We start from the raw sequence: 19,665 nt of genomic DNA, 5'->3' as shown, positions 1-19,665 counted from the left end.
AAAAAAAAAAAAAAAAAAAAAAAAAAAAAAAAAAAGAATGTCAGGGAAAATTCAACAAATTAACTACCAAATATTTATTAATTACCTAATATTTACAAAGCTACTTATTCATCATTGGAAAACCAAAGCCACTCCAATGACTTTGCACAGGTTACAGGTGTTTTCACTGAGAGTAGCTTGTATGAACCGTTGAGCAACCATGGAAGGTAGTTATTATAATAAACTGTTCACTGCAAATTAAGGAATTGGGAAGTAGATGCTTCTCTGGTCTGCTGTCAAAACTAGATTTTAACAGTTTGCATTATTTCTTTCAGGAGGTGTTATTATTTTAAAAGAAATAGAAGTTATAAGTAGAGATTTAACAGTTATAAAATGAGGGAAAGGGTCAAAAACTATTTCTGAAAAGGACCAAATAATACATTGTTTAGGATTTTTGAGTCATATAGTATCTGTCACAACTATTCAATTCTTTCATTGCAGTGCAAAAATAAATTAACTTGGCCATGTTCCAATAAAACTTTATTTACCAAAGTAGGCTGTGGGCAGATTTGGCTTGCAAATCATAGTTTACTGACCTCCTGCTGTAGGACTAACATGAACATTGTGTTACTTTATCACACAGGGAATATTTAATCTCACTAGCCTCAAGAAGAGATTATCACCCCAGAAAATATATTTATGGTTGTTAAAGCCTTATTGAAGCAAATAAGAACCATGTGAAATACTTTTCCAAACTGTGTTCTTCTCCTTTCAAAGGATGTGTCTCACTGTGTTTGAATATGGACACTCAGTGATGCCAAGGCAAAAGTGTTTTGTTCTCCTAAGAATGTCCTCATGCAGCCTTTTGTTTTCAAATAACAAGTTTCCCAGTTGCACATTAAATTGTACAGCTGAGGTGCAGACTTTCTTCTAAGCCCTCATCTTAGCTATTGGCATAAATTCTGGCCTTTTTATTTCCATTTGCCCTTTCACAGCAACTCCCTCATTTATCTCCTAAACAGATGTTGCCGTCAGGTACCTTATGCCTAGCTCCAAAGATTGGCATATGGCTCCATCTAACCCAATATCACTTTGCATGAATCTGCAGCCACTGAAGCTGGAGTAAGGAGCTCTCTGCCAGGCAGCCGAGGCCCTGGGGATTCAGCACTGCATCCTTTTTAATGTGGTGAAGCTCCAGGCAGGGGAGAGGAAAGGCAGCCAAGACAAGTCTGCCAATTCCTGGGTTTCACAAGGCTCATTCTGCGAGTCCTTTTGTTTTCTTTCCTGCTTCTAACTTGAATTGACTGATGAAAGAGAGGAAGTGCCATTGAATAGAGGCTCTCACATTTGCCTTCTAACTTTGTTCCATAGGAAACGGGCCACCCACAGTGCTGGCAAAAGGAAGGGGAGCCAGAAGGACCTCCGACCCCCTGATCTTTGGATCCATCATGAAGAAATGGAGATGAAAAATATTGAAAAGCCATCTGTCACTGACCCTGCAGGAAGGGACTCTCCCATCCAAAGTTGCCAAGATCTCACACCAGTCAGCCACAGCCAGTCAGAAACCCAACTGGGAAGCAAAAGCACCTCTCATTCAGGTAATTAACTTTTCACTGGCATTAGGGAAAACATACCATTCTGAACCCAAGGGATTTTTTCACTCATTTTTCCCCCACTAATTTGCATGTCATTATAATATAAATTTGATTAACCAATTTTATGTCTGTCTTCATCATCCTGTGGCTTGATATAATTTTAATAATTCTTTTATAATTTTAATAATTCTTGAATTTTCTAAGGTTGGAAGTAGGAGAGTTGGAAAATACAGAAATTTGAATCCTAAATGGATTGATTGTTTTTTGTTAATTGTTAAACAAATATTTTGTCAAGGCAATACAATTTGAAGCCATCTGTACATTTTCCAGTTCCTTATTGCTATAGATAATTGAAAGCTAATTCTAAATTTGCTGTCAATTCCCTGTTTTAAAAATTATATCAGGGCACTTGAAGTACAAAACACTGAATATTCTGTTACTTTGACTTGGTTACTATGGAAATCAACTGTCATCCACATATAGTCACTTTATGTGATTCCCAGACTAGTTTGATGGGATTCTGTCTGAAAACTATGTTGTTATACACAGGGATCTGAAAAAAGAAAAAAAAAAAGCCTACTGTTCAATGAACGGGTGCAGAACAATCACTGGTGTCCAGGGATAAGTAAGAACACTGGAAAATGATTGTAAGATAGTTCACTTTCTCTGGGTCTTTATATTATCTAAGTGATTATGGGAATCATCAGCCAAATACTCTCATCAAAAAATCCCTTGGTCTACTCATGATGTGATTATAGAATGAGGAGCTGCTGTTTTTAAAGTGAATTATTTGAATGTGTTACTGGCTTACTGGACTCTGTCAGCTCAGAATTGCATAAATAAGAAATACAAATATTAATTGTTAACCCTGGATTGTTGAATATTTCTTTTCAAGCTCTTAAATGATGTCTTAGGCATCTTTAACTTCCTTGTCACTTCAGTTATTGAAGGACAGTCTAGTTCCATTGAAAACTATAATCTGAAATTTAACTAAAGATTCTCCTTTCTCATGCCCAGCTAGACATTTGGCTCTGGGGACTGGGGGAGAATTTGTTTTCTCAATCCTCCAGTACATTGGAGTGAAATGGAGTGGTGGAGTTGAGAAGAAGCGGGAACAAAGTCTGTTTCAGAAACACCCTTACATCTTTTCACCTCCTCTCCACTTTTCCTGAGCATGTGAGAGAAGGGAGATGGAGTGAAGAGGGGAGGGGAGGAGAAAGAGAAGAAAGGACCATTTGAAGTTCTTCACAGCTTTTGTGGACACATGGGCTAACCCCTATGTGGTATTGAAATTCTGGGTCTCTTTTGAAACAGAAGTATGACTTCTTTATGGCAGGGGTACTCAACCCCTGGACCATGGACCTGTACTGGTTCATGGCCTGTTAGGAACTGGGTTACACAGCAGGAGGTGAGCAACAGGCAAAAGAGCAAAACTTCATCTGTATTTACAGCCATTCCCTATCACTTCCATTACTTCCTGAGCTCCGCCTCCTGTCAGACCTGCAGCAGCATTGGATTATTATAGGAGCATGAATCCTATTATGAACTACGCATGTGAGGGATCTAGGTTGCAGGCTCCTTATGAGAATCTAATGCCTGATGATCTGTCACTGTCTCCCATCACCCCCAAATGGGACCATCTAGTTGCAGGAAAACAAGCTCAGGGCTCCCAGTGCTTCTACATTATGGTGAGTTGTATAATTATTCCATTATATATTACAATGTAATAATAATAGAAATAAAGTGCACAATAAAGGTAATACGCTTGAATCATCCGGAAACCGTACTCTGCCCCCTGCCCCCAGGTCCATGAAAAAATTGTCTTCCATGAAACTGGTCCATGGTACCAAAAAGGTTGGTAACTTCTGCTTTGTGGGACGTTGTAGACCAGGTGCAGTTCCATAATGGGAGACATCAAGTCCAGGCTTACCACCTAGCACAGCTCTTCCTCTTCCCTCATGAGGCCTCTGGGAAATTCCAGCAAGGGGACTCAAGCTCAGCCAACTTTTCACATGCCCACTTGGCCTACAAGAATCTCCTATATCGTTGGCAGGCCCAATGGTGAGAGAGCTTGTACTCTACCACTGGCTGTCTCTAAACCTTGCTCTCTTCAATTACTTTTTCCTCTGCTTTGATAGACTCAGGGTAGAACAGCAAGCCCACTGCCTAAACAGGCTTTCACCTGGGGAGTGACAGAAAAATCCCTTTTGCAGGAACCTCCATATTTTACAAGTGATTCTTCTTCTAGCTTTGTTCTTGACTGGATATCAGGGAGGGGAGAGCACCTCCACCTCCCACTGGAAGGGATAGAATTGCCTCTCTGACCTAAGGAGGTTTTGCCAATGACTTCTAAGACACATCCTTCTAACCTTTTCCTTTCGTCTTTTATATACTGAGATGATGTTAAGTTGATGTCTCTTAATAAGTCCTGGGGAAAGGTTTAATCCCAAATGATGACTGTTTTCTTTAGAATAAAAGGGTACTTATGCCTATTAGTCCTCAATTTGAGGACCTCGTTGCCAATTTTGTAATAACAGGAAAGTAATCCTCAAAGTCCTGCAAATTATACTTTATGTTAAATTAAGTATTCTTCTCTCCTACTTAAAAGAACAAAATTCAACATAAGTGCACAGCATTACCAAGAAACATTATATTTAACAATGGGATTCCTAAGTAGGCAATAACTATGTAAGGAGAGATTACTGTATGTTAAATTCTATGATTAGGACTTTTGCACATTATTTTGCCTAATCTTCACAAAATACTTTGAGGCAGATGCTGTAACATTCTTTTCATATAGTAAATCAAGTAACCAAAGTTCAGAAAGGTTAAATAATATGCCTAGACTTAAGAGCTAGTGTCACAGCCAGGACCAAAATCTGACTCCAAAATTCATGTTTCGTTGATTCAGTTTCAATTAACTCATGTAATACTTGTAAGTAAGCACTTACCTTGTTTTGTGCCCATGAAATTAGCCTTTTGGATACAACAAGAAACTAATTTACAGTATTGATACTTTAGCTATGAAAAGAGAACTGAAACAAGCAATTACTGTGTAAATAACAACAACTAATATTATTGAGAGTTAATTTTTTACTTTACTCATTCTTCCCTACTGCTGGTATGCAAGCTGCTTAAACAAAACCTACTTCATTCTCTAACCACAAAAATAGAGGATCCCACTAAAATATCTAGGAATTAAGATGATAAGTCATTGCTTCATGATACAGCTCTTCTACATCTAGCAGATTTCAAAATTATTTTCTTGAAAGTTTACAATAAAGAAACGCAAGAGTTCAGGTCTGTTTGATCTCTAGGACTTATAAATAGAATTTACTTTCTTGAAATGAATTTATCCTACTATAATTTCACTACAGCAGCACCACAGGATAGTTTCTTACTTTCACTTAGGAAGAATGAACAGGTAAATTTCAGCATATGGCATTTGGTAGTATTCAATTTTTAAAAATGTTCAATTCAGTGAATAACGTCTACTAAAGAGCTACATAACGCCAAATGGGCAATTTGATTTAACACTTAACTTTTTATTAGTTACTTTGATTTATATACATGTCTATTAAATCCTGTATTTAAATTTCCCAACCTCATTTGGACCAATGGCAAATCATGTCAGGTGGCAAGTTTATGAGACAAATCACAAAGTGTTACTACCAAAAAATTTATGCTTCAAAAAAAGTAAAAGGAAAATAATTTTGTTTAAGTTTTCAATGAACTCATGTAATATCAAGAGCAGTCTATTCTTAGAATAAAAAAAAAATACAAACCTGAAACCCCACACACAGACACCCAACAATATCAAATGACTTATTTCAAAACGATGTTACCGCCGGAAGCTGTGGCTCACACCTGTAATCCCAGCACTTTGGGAGGCCGAGGTGTGCAGATCACCTGAGGTTGGGAGCTTGAGATGACCCTGACCAACATGGAGAAACCCTCTCTAGTAAAACTACAAAATTAGCCAGGCGTGGTGGTACATCCTTGTAATCCCAGCTACTCGGGAGGCTGAGTCAGGAGAATCGCTTGAATCTGGGAGGCAGAGGTTGCGGTGAGCCGATATTGCACCACTGCACTCCAGCCTGGGTGACAAGAGTGAAACTCCATCTGAGAAAAAAAAAAAAAGAAAACTGGTTGAATCCAGAGTTACATTTTTTGGGTGGCGAGGAGAAGCACATTATATAGTGTTTTAATGTTTTCTTCATTTTCCTTCATTGGACAACGACTTGCTTTCAACTTCATTCTTGAAGTGTGTTTTTGTTGGATATTGTTAATCCAACTCTGGTTTGACAGTTCTCTTTTAGCACTTGAAAAATGTGTTAGATACTTCTGGCCTTCGTGATTCCTGATGAGAAATCTGCTGTCTTTTGAATTGTTTTACCCATACAAGTTGTTTACCTCTCACTACTTCTAGTATTTTTTGTTGTTCTTGTCTTTAGTTTTAAGAAGCTGAACTGTAATGTGTCTGGTGTGGATTTCTTTGGTTTTATCCTGTTTTGGGATTGCTGAATTTCTTGAAACTGTAAGGTTTATTTATGTCTTTTGTCATATTTTGGAAATATCAGCCCATAATTCTTTAAATATTTTAGTTTCACTCTTTTCCTCTTTTATTGACTCTTTGGACACTACAATTTTTCCCAAAAAGTGATGCTTTTCTTTTCTTTTATAATTAATTAATTAATTAATTTGGAGATGGAATCTCACTCTGTTGCCCAGGCTGGAGTGCAGTGGTGCAACCTCGGCTCACTGCAACCTCCACCTCCTGGGTTCAAACGATTCTCCTGCCTCAGTCTCCTGAGTAGCTGGGACTACAGGCACATGCCACCACTCCTGGCTAATTTTTTGTATTTTTAGTAGAGACAGGGTTTCACCGTGTTAGCCAGGATGGTCTCGATTTCCTGACCTCATGATCCACCCGCCTAGACCTCCCAAAGTGCTGGGATTACAGGCATGAGCCACCATGCCTCTGGCCAAAGCGATGCTTTTTCTAAAGTTGCCATTTTATTTCTTTTAGTATATTTCCTTTTTAGAGATGGAGTCTCACTCTGTTGCCCAGACTGGTCTCAAAACAGTCTCCTGCCTCAGCCTCTGTAACAGCTGCAATCACAGGCAGTGGTTGCCATTTTAAAACCCATACACTTTTAAATGCTCTGGTATCCTAGGAAACTTTGTCAATATTTTTACCATTAGGGTGTACTTCTTTGGTAGATGGTTTTAGGTCAATCTTGTGATCCTTATTTCCCTCTTCTCTCTTCTATACAGACTTTCCAGATAGCCAGCTTTTCACCAAGACTTTGTGGCTATAGCTTGAGAAATAGCTTTGCTAGAAAGTATTATTTCTCTTTGTACTTACAGTAAATTTGAAATGTATCCTCTTTTCTGTTTTGTGATTCTACTGAAGGAATAATATTTGCATAGTTCATTTTTTATTACTTTTATTTTTGAGACTGAGTCTCTCTCTGTCACTGAGGCTGGAGTGCAGTGGCGTAGTCTCAGCTCATTGCAACCTCCGCCTCCTGGGTTCAAGTAATTCTTCTGCCTCAGCCTCCTGAGTAGTTGGAACTACAGGAAGCCACCATCACACCCAGCTCATTTTTGTATTTTTAGTAGAGATGGAGTTTCACCATTTTGGCCAGGTTGGTCTCGAACTCCTGACCTCCAGTGATCCTCCAGCCTCAGTTTCCCAAAGTTGTAGGATTACAGGCATGAGCCACCATGCCTGGCCAGGTTTGCAATCTGTTTTATATGATTCTGTGTAGTTTTTGTAGGATGTGTGGACAGAGTTCGCTTTTGGAAGCTTCCATGACTTCACCTATGTGGAAGCTTCTCCCAGTATGATTTTTTATTTTAAATTGTATTAATTAGGCTGTTAATTTTTTAAAAAATGCACGCATATGATAAAAAATAAAAAGAACAAAAAACGTTTAAAAAAATAGTAAGTACCCAAAATGGTAAAACATATATTTGCCTCTTCCCCATCCCAAATTCCTATTCCCTTTCGCAAAAGGAAAACAATGTTAAAAATTTTGTGTATGACCTTATTACATAGATATAAGTGTGTATTTATACATATATATATTCATATACACATAGAAATGTGTGTCACACACAAATGGTTTTATATGCATACTACACAAATGGGAACATATACTATTCAGAACTTCAGTTTTTTTAATATGTATTATAATTAACTTCAAATCTGCATATATCCATTTTCTAATTTTAGTGACTCTTTAGTATGGCATTTTATGGAATCCTAATAAATTTATGTAAATATGTCTGCTCTTATTTTTGAATAGTTTATTTCTTGTGGGTTTTTTGTAATAAAATTTAATATGGTTGGGCTTAAAGTGTTAGTTGAATGAATTATAGTAAATTAATATAGTGGAATATTACATAGCTATTGAAAATTATGCTGACTTATTAACAGAGAAATATTTTGTGTTACCTTTTAAAGCAGGTTACAAAAGCATGCATGATATAATGCCATTTTGAAAATATATTAACGTATGCCCTTCCACTTTCACATATATAAACATATGCAAAAATTATAAGCATCAAAATATAAATAATGGTTTATTGTGTGCAATGAGTTTAGAGTTTATGGTTAATTTCATTAAGATTTGTACAATGAAATATATTCAGGTAACAAGAAGGTAGAAATTATCATAGAAAACATCTGTAAGCCTAAAAAGGCATTGGAATGACTGCTAGAAATTACGTAAAGTGTTGCATCCTTGAAGAGGACATGTTTCTCAGGAGTGTATATTTTTTAGGTCAAGACACTGAGGAAGCAGGGAGCTCTATGTCCACTCTGGAGAGGTCACTGGCTGCACGCCGAGCCCCCCGGGCCAAGCTCATGATTCCCATGGATGCCCAGTCCAGCAATCCTGGTGAGTCAATATTGATGCCACAATGAAGAGATGAAATTCTTTCTGTATGTATCTTTTCTATAAAACATCAAATTATCAAAAGTAATTAGAATTTTCCCTGAACTTTCTGGGCAAATGGAAATGAAGAATGCCTAAAACCACGTCATTAATAATTTGAAGTCCAAGTCTTCATTCCGTTACTGTATTTTTTTGTATACAATCAAATGGTCTGTTGGCAAATAGATGTTTATATATTTAAGAAATTGTTTGTAAAATATATGAATTTACATAAAAGAGCTGATATATATATTTTAGTATTATTGATCTTATTCTAATAATCATCTCCATAGTTTATTTATTTATTTGCTTTTTGAGATAGAATCTTGCCGTGTTGCCCAGGTTGGAGTGCAGTGGCATGATCTTGGCTCACTGCAACTTCCACCTCCCAGGTTCAAGCGATTCTGATGCCTCGGTCTTCCAAGAAGCTAGGACTACAGGTGTGCACAACCATGCCCAGCTAATTTTTGTATTATTAGTACAGACAGGGTTTTACCATGTTGACCAAGCTGGTCTCCAGCTCCTGACCTCATGTGATCCATCTTCTTCAGCCTCCCAAAGTGCTGGGAATATAGGCATAAGCTACTGTGCCCATCCTCCACAGCTTTTTAAATAAACTTTTTAATGTGTCTAATTCTCACACTTAAATAATCCAGCTCCTTTAAAGCAGATGTTGACAGATGCCCACTTACTACACACCCCTTGTTGAAGTTTTCTGTCATCCTCCCACATTCACTGAAGATATTATTATCTGGGAATCACTTCCTTTCCAATTACTTCTATGCTCAGTCTTGGTAATTACAGTATTCATGCAGATACTCCATCTGATACCCTAGATGGTTAGTTCCTCTATGTTGCCTGCAAAGATATTGATTCCTTCCCACTTTAATTCATAAATTCTGTGTCACACCAAATCAAACCAGTACAAAATGTCAGTTCCTATTATCTTATTTGTTACCTATTCACTTACTTTATTGCCCCCTTGCCATCAATTCTTCAATCCCACCAGGACCTCCAATCCATCAACTCTGCCATTTCCTCCCATCCCTCATCCACCTAGTGTCCTCATTTATCTGCAAGCTCAACTTAGGTTTTATAGTCACTTATTTTCAGTCTCATCTCTCTTGATCCTCCTTCCCCATCTTACCTGAAAAAAATCCTGGTTAAATAAGCAGCTCTGCAATTGTTTCCCCTTTCCCTAATAGTGAAATGTATCTGGAGAAAAACATACAGCCTGCTTACTGAGTATTTATGACTAGAAGTCCAAGGTGAGCTCTCACTATTTGGAAATGACACTGTATTTCTCTAGTGGTTCATAATTACACTTTACAAGATGAATGTCTTATGTGTATTCTTACTTTTCAGATTTCAATATCTCCTTCTTTCCCTATTCTTAGCTAAAAATCTTAGGGAGAAAAATGCATTCAGAAAGTGGTATCCTTGTCCTTCCATCAAATCTAATTGATCTGTTAGTGCTGCTCTCTGAGTATCTTGTTGAATTCCCCCCTCACCCATTTAGGGACTCTTCTGTAGTTACCTTTCCTGCATTGTCAGTTTTTCTTCCTTATTTATCACTGCAGTAAACACACAAATATTAATATTCTGTCATAACTCCTGTTTTGTAACACTCAATGCCACTTCCACCTCCAATTAAAACCATATTTACTGAAAAAATTTTAAAATTATCTATACTAACTTTCTTCTCTTTCTTTCTTATTAGTTTTAAGAAGATTTTTACAGTCACTCTCCACTGAATCCATGATTGCCAATGTTATCAATAATCTCCACATTATCAAATTCAACAGTCAAGTCACAGACTTTCAGAAACAATTGGCATAGGTTCTCACCTATTTCCCTGAAACACTTTCTCACTTTGGCGTGTAGTGTATTAGATGCTCCTGGTTTTCTTCCTACCCTCTGGCTGCTCCTCCTCAGTATCCTTCACTTATTTCTCTTCTTCTTCCCGATATCTAAGAGTCAGAGAATGCCCCAGGGATCAGTCTTCAGGTATCCTCTCTTTTCTCCCTACACCTGCTTCTTAGATAATGTCATCTAGTATCAGTTGCCTTAATACTATTAAAAGCCTGAGGAATCCTGGTTAACATTATCCTGAGGCAGGATCTCTAGGGCAAGGACAAAATGCCACCAGTCTCTTTGCTAAAGCATAGCAAGAGTCTCCATTTCCCAATAATTTCCTCATCGCCATCTGAGGACACCTCAGCCTGGACTTCATTGTCCGTATCACTACAAGCATTTTGGTCAAAACTGTTCATCAAGTCTCTAGGCAATTCCAAACTTTCCCACATCTTCCTGTCTTCTTCTTAGCCCTCCAAATTGTTCCAACCTCTTATCATTACCCAGTTCCAAAGTCACGTCCACATTTTCAGATTATCTTTATATTAGTGCCATACTCTTTGTGGTACCAATTTACTGTATTAGTCGGTTTTCACACTGCTATAGAGATACTACCTGAGACTCAGTAATTCAAAAACAAAGGAGGTTTAATTGACTAATAGTTGTGCATGGCTGGGGAGGCCTCATGAAACTCAGAATCATGGTGGAAGGTGAAGGAGAGGCAAGTACCTTCTTCACAAGCCAGCAGGAAAGAGAGAGAAAGAGAGAACAAAGGGAGAAAAGCCCCTTATAAAACCACCAGATCTCATGGGAACTCACTCACCATCATGAGGAGCATGGGGGGAACTGCCCCAATGAGTCAATCACCTCCCACTTTGTCCCTGTCTTGTCATGGGGGGATTACAATTCGAGATGAGATTTGGGTGGGGACACAGAGCCAAATTATATTAATCAACTTACTCTGTTCAGAAACTCTAGTCTCATGCCTCTTTATTCTGATTTCTTTATACCCTAAATTCAATCTTTTACCAAATTATTGTTTTCAAAACATTTCCCAAATTTGACCACTCTTTTCCATCTTCACTGTTTTGCCCTTATCCAAGCTACCATCATCTCTTACAGATTACTACACTACAGCAATAAGCTTGTAACTAGTCTCTTCTTTAGCTTTTTGGAAAAAAAGAAAACTATTCATAATTTTTGTGGGTACATAGTAGGTGTATATATTTACGGGGTACATGAGATGTTTTGATACAAGTATGCAATATGTAATAATCACATCATGGAGAATGTGGTATCCATCCATGCAAGTGTTTATCATTTTTGTTAAAAAAATCCAATTATACTCAGTTATTTTTAAATGTACAATTAGGTTATTACTGACTACAGTCAGCCTATTGTGCTATCAAATCATAGGTCTTATTCATTCTTTCTATTTTTTGTACCCATTAATCTTCATTAGCTTTTGCCCTTACAGTCAATTGTCTACACAGCTATCTCTCAATATGTAAATTAGATAATATTGTTCCTCTGTGACTTCCATCACGTGTAGAAACAAAATCCACTAATTTTACTATGTCCTGCAAGGTCCCATGTGATTTAGTCTCTAGGTTTATCCCTCACTTTATCTCCTATTGCTCCTTTCTATAATTCATTACAATCACATAACCTTCATCTGTGCTCCTTGGGTAGTAGGCACATCTCAGTTCAAGGACTCTGCACTTGCTGTAGTCTGTCTGGAATCTCTTTTTGTAGATATTTACATGTCTTATCCCCCATTTCTTTCAGGTCTCCATTCAACTACCAACTTCATAAGCAGGTCTTCCCTGACCATTGCCTAACACAGCATATCTGGTCACTCCCTACTTCTCCATTATGCTTCATTTTTCTTTATTAATGCATTACACTATTCTATGTGTGGTTTTGTGTGTGTTATTTATTTGCTTCCTGTATTTTAATATAATCTTTACAGGGGCAAGTATTTTGCCTGTTTTGGTCATTTTGTATCCCAAATACCCAGAACAGCACCTGGCACATGATAGGTGCACAGTCAATACCATTTAGTCAAATGAATGAATTCATAGTTGTTTCTTTTTACTTACCATAGGCCACATCCTCCCTATGCTGTATTACATCTTCTCTCAATTTTACTATAATAAATGCAAAAACTTACATGGCATTTATAATGAATGCCAACTGTTCAAGTCATGTGGTAAGCCCTATTGTTATGCTTCTCATTGTTAAGTTCTCTCATTTACTAGTGAGAGAAGAAAGGCTTGCAGAGTTTAAGTAACTAACTAGCAGTCACACAGCTAGTACGTGTTATAGCCAGAATTTGGACTCAGAAGTTCTGATTTCAGAGTTCAGCGTTCTTAATCATTATGCTCCTAGCTGTCATACCCTGTGAAGCTATTGTCCTTTTTCTTTTATACCTTTCACTGCTGAGAAAGATACTGTGCACTTAGTTGCCTTTTTTCCCCTCTAGCTGCTTTCCTCTTGTATTAATAACTAAGTTCCTTCTGTGCCAATCATGTATTGCTTTCTTCTAAAAAATTATTGTACTTTAAAATCTGTGGAGCTTTCCTATCCCATCTAATTAGAAGTAGCTTCCTCATATAATAAGTTCCCATATGCCATTGCATTTTCTTTCACAGTATCTTTGAATCCCTGGCTATCCTCCCATTCTCAACTCTTTTATGTCTTCTTTGTGACTTCACATTTAAACTGCTAAGACAGCTTCCTAGCTAAGTCTTCCTGGCTCTAGCATCTTCCAGATTCCTAGGCATCCTGCTTGCCAGATTTCTTCCTAAAACAAGTTAAACATGGCATTCCATCCCGTACATTTCTCCAGTGGCTCCCACTGTCTGCCAAGAAAACAAAACAAAACAAACATTTTAAAACCTTTAAATGTTTTTAGCATATCATATTGGAATCTAGATTTCTGTTACTCTATCCTTCTATGTACCCAGACTCATGCTAAGGTAGACTCATTGCTGATCCACAAATATGCACTGTCCTTCATTTGTTTTCTTCCCTTGACATATCTCTTTCATTTTGAAATGACTCAGTGGATAGCTCAACCTAAGAAATTTTATGTATACTTCAAAGACCAGAGTAGATATTGATGCTCTTACAAATGCTTTTCTGATTACTCCATCTAGAAATAATTACTCCCTTTTATATATTTGAATAACATGTTCTTGTAGCACAATATAGCATTTATTACACACAATACTGCCTTATATGCTTAGGCTTTCAAGTCCAAATCTTCCCTCCTCTAACAGCTTGTGAATTAGTTCATGATAAGGATGTATGTATCTAATTCATCTTCATATTCACACATTTTATTGTTTAGTACCTAGCACAAAATTGGTGCTTGCTAAATATCTGTCCAATGAATGAAAAAACAAATAAATGTATTATTCAAATGCTTTCCTTATGTTTGTAACACATGAACGTTTGGCAGGCTCTTTTTTCGTCAGTTATAAATAGAATGTCATCTAACAAAATTGCCTGATGTATTAAGATCAGTTAAACTTGTTTTCATTAAACAGAAAAGGAAATAATAGGCTTAGAAAGAAAGAGAAAGAAAATCTAACAAGTATGAAAATTTTTAATAGTATTCACTTGGTAAATACCTTGCTAATTATTTTCATTTAATCCTCACAATATTATCATGTGTTAAGATTATCCTGATTTTACACATGGGAAACAGCAATTCAGACAGCTTAAGCAACTTCCTCTAGGATACCTGGACAACCTCAGAACCTCTATGGTATACTGCTTTTCCGAAGATAAATATGGCTTTTATCTCCTAAATTATTCATATGCTTTTATTTTTCAAAAAGATTTTCTGAAGGTGCTGTCTCCATTGTCTAAACATGGAAGCTGAGGCTCTGAGAGTCTGAACTTGAAACCTCTGCTTGATCTATCTACTCTAATGTATTGCTTCATACTGTTAACTTGAGCTCAGAGTTTTTGTATGCCTAAAATAACAAATCTTCTCTTACTCTTAGTGTCTTACTCTACATGAATGGAACTCATAAAATTACCAGAAATTAATTGTTGTTAATTTTTGTAATTATCAGATAACACATACATGGTTTTAAGCCATCAAATAGTTTTAATAAGGATATTATGATTCAACAATTCCATTCCTAGATATATTCTACTCTTGGATATATACCCAGTGGAAATATATAAAATGTTAGTCAACAGGTGCATATAATAATGTGGGCTATTTGTCATTATCACATCTTCATTACAATAGATGAATACATTATAGTGTATTCATATAGTGGAGTACAATGCAGCAATAAAAATAAACTAAAATTATACAAAACAATATGGAGAATCTCACAGGTGTAAAATTGCAGTACAGAAACCTGATGCATCTATATGATTCAATTTATGTAAAATTAGAAAATGAGTGAAATAATCCATGAGAGTTAATATGGTTTGGCTGTGTGCCCACCAAAATCTCGTCTTTAATTCCCATGTCTTATGGGAAGGTCCCAGTGGGAGGTAATTGAATCATGGGGCAGATCTTTCCTGTGTTATTCTTGTGATAGTGAATATGTCTCACAAGATCTGATGGTTTTAAAAATGGGAGTCTCTGTGAACAAGCTCTCTTCTCTTCTCTGCTGCCATGTGAGATATGCCTTTCACCTTCTGCCACGATTGTAAGGTCTCCCCAGCCACATGGAACTGTAAGCCCAATAAACCTCTTTTGTAAATTGCTTAGTCTCAGGTGTGCCTTTATCAGCAATCTGAAAATGGACTAATATAGTAAATTGGTACCAGGAATGGGGCATTGCTGAAAAGGTACTCGAAAATGTGGAAGTGACTTTGGAGCTCTGTAACAGCAAGAGATTGGAATAGTTTGGAGGGATCAGAAGAAGATAGGAAAAGGTGAGAAAGTTTGGAACTTCATAGAGACTTGTTGAATGGCTTTGGCCAAAATGCTGATAATGATACGGACAATGAAATCCAGTCTGAGGTAGTCTCAGATGGAGATGAGGAACTTGTTGGAAACTGGAGCAAAGGTGACTCTGGTTATGTTTTAGCAAAAAGACTGGTAGCATTTTGCCCCTGGCCTAGAGATTTTTGGAACTTTGAACTTGAGAGAGATTATTTAGGGTATCTGGCAGAAGAAATTTCTAAGCAATAAAGCATTTAAGATGTGACTTGGGTGCTGTTAAAGGCATTCAGTTTTACAAGGGAAGCAGAGAATAAAATTTCAGAAAATTTGCCCCCTGACAATACAGTAGAAAAGAAAATCCCATTTTCTAAGAAGAAATTGAAGCTGGCTTCAGAAATTTGCATAATCAACGAGGAGCTAAATGTTAATCCACAAGGCAATGGGGAAAACGTCTCCAGGGCATGTCAGAAGTCTTCACAGCAGCCCCTCACATCACAGGCCTGGAGGCCTAGGAGGAAAAAGTGGTTTCATAGACCAGGCCCAGGGTCTGTGAGCTGTGTGCAGCCTATGGCCATGGTGCCCTGTGTCCCAGCTGCTCCAGCTGTGGCTGAAAGGAGCCAACATAGAGCTCGATCATGGCTTCAAAGGGTGCAACCCTCAAGCCTTGGCAGCTTCCATGTGGTGTTGAGCCTTCTAGTGCACAGATGTCAAGAACTGGGGTTTGGGAACCTCTGCCTGGATTTCAGAGGATGTGTGGAAATGCCTGGATATCCAGGCAGAATTTTGCTGCAGGGGTGGGGCTGTCATGGAGAATCTCTACTAGGGCAGTGCAGAAGGGAGATGTGGGGTCAGAGCCCCCACACAGAGTCCCTACTGGGTCACTGTCTAGTGGGGTTGTGAGAAGAGGGCCACCATCCTCCAGACTCCAGAATGGTAGATCCACTGACAGCTTGCACTGTGCACCTGGAAGAGCTGCAGACACTCTCAATGCCAGCTCATGAAAGCAGCCAGAAGTGAGGTTGTACCCTCCAGAGCCACAGGGATGGAGATGCCCAAGACTGTGGGAACCCACCTCTTGCATCAGTGTGACCTGAATGTGAGACAAGGAGTCAGAGGGGATCATTTTGGAGCTTTAAGGTTTGACTGCCCTGCTGAATTTTGGACTTTCATGGGACCTGTAGCCCCTTTGTTTTAGCTAATTAATCCCATTTGGAATGGCTGTATTTACCCAATGCCTGTAACACCATTTTATATATGAAGTAACTAACTTACTTTTGATTTTACAGGCTGATAGGTGGAAAGAACTTGCCTTGTCTCAGATGAAATGTTGGGCTCTGGACTTTTGAATTAATGCTGAAATGAGTTAAGACTTTGGGGGACCATTGGAAAGGCATGCTTAGTTTTTAAATGTGAGAACATTAGATTTGGGAGGGGCCAGGGGCAGAATTATATGGTTTGGCTGTGTCCCCACCCAAATCTCATCTTGAATTCCCATGTGTTGTGGGAGTGACCCAGCAAGAGGTAACTGAATTTTGGGGCCAGGTTTTTCCTGTGCTGTTCTCATGTTAGTGAATAAGTTTCACAAGATCTGATGATTTTAAAAATGGGAGTCTCCTTGCACAAGCTGTCATCTCTTGCCTGCCGCCATGTGAGACATGCCTTTTGCCTTCTGCCATGATTGTGAGACCTTCTCAGCCACATGGAAGTGTAAGTCCAGTAAACCTTTTTTTTTTTTTTTTTTTTTTTGCAAATTACCCAGTCTTGGGTATGTTTTTTTTCAGGATCATGAAAACAGACTATACAGGGTTAAAATTCAGGAGGACAGTTACTTTTGATGGAAGTGGATTAGTGGACCAGAAGGTACCATAGGGCACCTTCTCATAATGTGTTATTTCTTGTTCTGGATGACGGATACCAGGCATTTCACTTTGGAAAAACATTAAGCACTGTATTTAGCATATTCTCAATTTTCCCTATGTATACTATAATTCAATGACAAAAAAGACAATAGAATATATATATATATATTTTAAATAACTTGGTCACATTGCATTCATTGTTATCTACAAGCTGTTTGTTGGTGAAACTGTATCCAACAAAAGAAAATTATTTTAACATATAAACACAGTTGATTTTAAAATATTTTTTTATTTTTTTGAGACAGAGTCTCACTCTGTTGCCCAGCTGCAGTGCAGTGGTACAATCCCTGTTCACTGTAACCTCCACCTCCTGGGCTCAAGCAATCTTACTGCCTCAGCCTCCTGAGTAGATAGGACTGCAGACACAAACCAACAGGCCCAGCTAGTTTTTGTATTTTTTGAAGAGACAAGGTTTCACCATGTTGCCCAGGCTGGTCTCAAACTCCTGGACTCAAGCGATCCTCCTGCCTCTGCCTCCCAAAGTGTTGGGAGTACAGGTGTGACCCTCCATGCCTGGTCCAAATAAATTCTTAAACTTTTTTATAAAATAGCCCTTTGCATCTGAGGTGATTGATAAGGCCATAAATAACTATGTTTAAAAATGGTATATCTGTATCTTGGCAGAGTTATGATTTCATTCAGGAGAATAGATAAATTTATAATGGCCCCATTTGCAATTATTTATATTTCCTGGGGCATCAAGGCTTGTATAAACTAAAGCCATAGCATTGTTCAGATTTCTAGTCACAAATATAAAGATCATTGCTATTTCACTGAGGAATCGTTATTCCTATAAGATTGTTATTTTCTTTCTTCATTGACATTTCTTACTATGTGCTATAAAATGTTAATTAACAGATAAAACATAAGTTATCTGAAGTTGTTTTTTGGCTTTTAAAGCTCACAGGGAAAACGTATTTAATTTCATGGGAAGGCAGAATCTTCTTATTTGTCTAAGATTATACTTTTTGGTTGAAAATATTATATGGCATATGCTACTCCTTACCCCCAAGCATTCTTCACAGCTAAATTAGCTGAGGTTCATGAGAAACATGCCAGCTGACAGCACAGGCAGGAGATGAACCCAATCTTTTGTTTCCACAACCTAGTTGCTCTTGTTATAAAATGATGGCAAAGGCTGACTATTTGTATAATGGCCAAAAAATTATTTTAAATGCTGTTTCTTAGTATAATGAAATTAATTACAAAATAGTCAGAACAGAGATTGGAAAAAAAGGATATTTATTGACAAGTGCTTTCTGGAATAATACCAGTGAGGGTGAAGGATACAGAATTGGGGCAAGGGAAGGATTGAACTGGTGATGCTGTTTAGTGGAGACCTCAGCTGACCTGAGGCTGTCCTTTAGAGTTGTTCTAAATGAGGCAAGAGGGCTGGCCTTGTGTATCCTGACTCAAGTAATCTTTCATGCAGGCTATTTCCAAGAAGTGGGGTGTAGCCTTGGGTGAGCAACTTAATTTGGCTGAGAGCATTCTTTGAAGACAGATTTAGATCTACATTACATTTCTAGATGTTTATTGCACAATCAGATGTAACTATTTGGTCATTTTCAACCCATTTTCTTCTTTTGTAAAATGCTGAAAAAGAGGAAGGGAATAGGAAATAGGAAAGATAAAGATTGAAGCAGATGACCAGTAAGATCATTTAAAGTATGAGACGTTTTAGGGCAGTATCTTGAATTTTATATATTTCTCACTTCTCTTTTTCTGTGAATATTTGAGGGGGGAAAAGGAAAATCATTCTTTAAAGGAAAAGTCTCAAAAGGTAGCCTGAAACATCTAGCAAAAACACTAAAGCAAAGGAAGTTACACACTTTGCCATGGTAATGGCTACTTGTTTCTGGGCTTTCTAGAACATTCACTATGAGAGCCAACACTCTTCTTTCCATCCCCACCATCTGCGTTAGTCACTTGGCTATAGAACACAAACGGTGAGTTGGAGAACCTGTTGAGAAGGGAAATAAAGGTACATGAGAAAAGGCAGATTTTAAAAACTGGAGTTTTACTGACTCTAGGTGCTGTCCTACCAGAAGGTCTGCTTCTACACAAATGGACATTGAGAGGGACTTGTCTGTGAGATGATCACCCCTTTGACCCACGCATATAAGGTGTGAGAAACCAGCCTCCTAAGATTGGACCCAGCTCAATAGTCTTCTGAGACTGGGTATTTATTTCCATAACCCTTCAGCCCTTGTGGATGCCCACAACCAACCAAGCATGCTTTCCTAGGAGTAAGGAGTGCAGACAGCCATTCTAGTATGATAAATATAAACAGCAAACGCATTTTCAAGTATTCAGAACTGTAGGAACAGTGGTGAGAAGAAAGTTCAAATCACACTTACATTTGCATTAGAAATGATCTCATTACCTAATACATGATTTTAAATACTAATCTGATCAATTCATTATTATTTTTTTTTTTATTATACTTTAAG

At 37.8% G+C, this 19,665-nt stretch overlaps 1 protein-coding gene across 1 annotated transcript in view; it reads left to right on the top strand.

Annotated features, from left to right (window-relative positions):
• Positions 1-19,665, top strand: part of LOC108515206 (netrin receptor DCC) — a 222,517-nt gene that overhangs the window by 139,100 nt on the left and 63,752 nt on the right. The window contains exons 11-12 of the mRNA XM_017851901.1: positions 1,351-1,577; positions 8,366-8,482. Of these exons, the coding sequence (XP_017707390.1) occupies positions 1,351-1,577; positions 8,366-8,482 (344 nt within the window). The remainder of the gene's footprint in view (positions 1-1,350; positions 1,578-8,365; positions 8,483-19,665) is intronic.

The sequence above is a fragment of the Rhinopithecus bieti genome, unplaced genomic scaffold (genome assembly GCF_001698545.2).
Source record: "Rhinopithecus bieti isolate Rb0 unplaced genomic scaffold, ASM169854v2 scaffold_33647, whole genome shotgun sequence".
Classification (NCBI taxonomy): Eukaryota; Metazoa; Chordata; class Mammalia; order Primates; family Cercopithecidae; genus Rhinopithecus; species Rhinopithecus bieti.
Note: the sequence above shows the minus strand (reverse complement) of the source record. Positions and strands in the feature narration are given on the sequence as shown.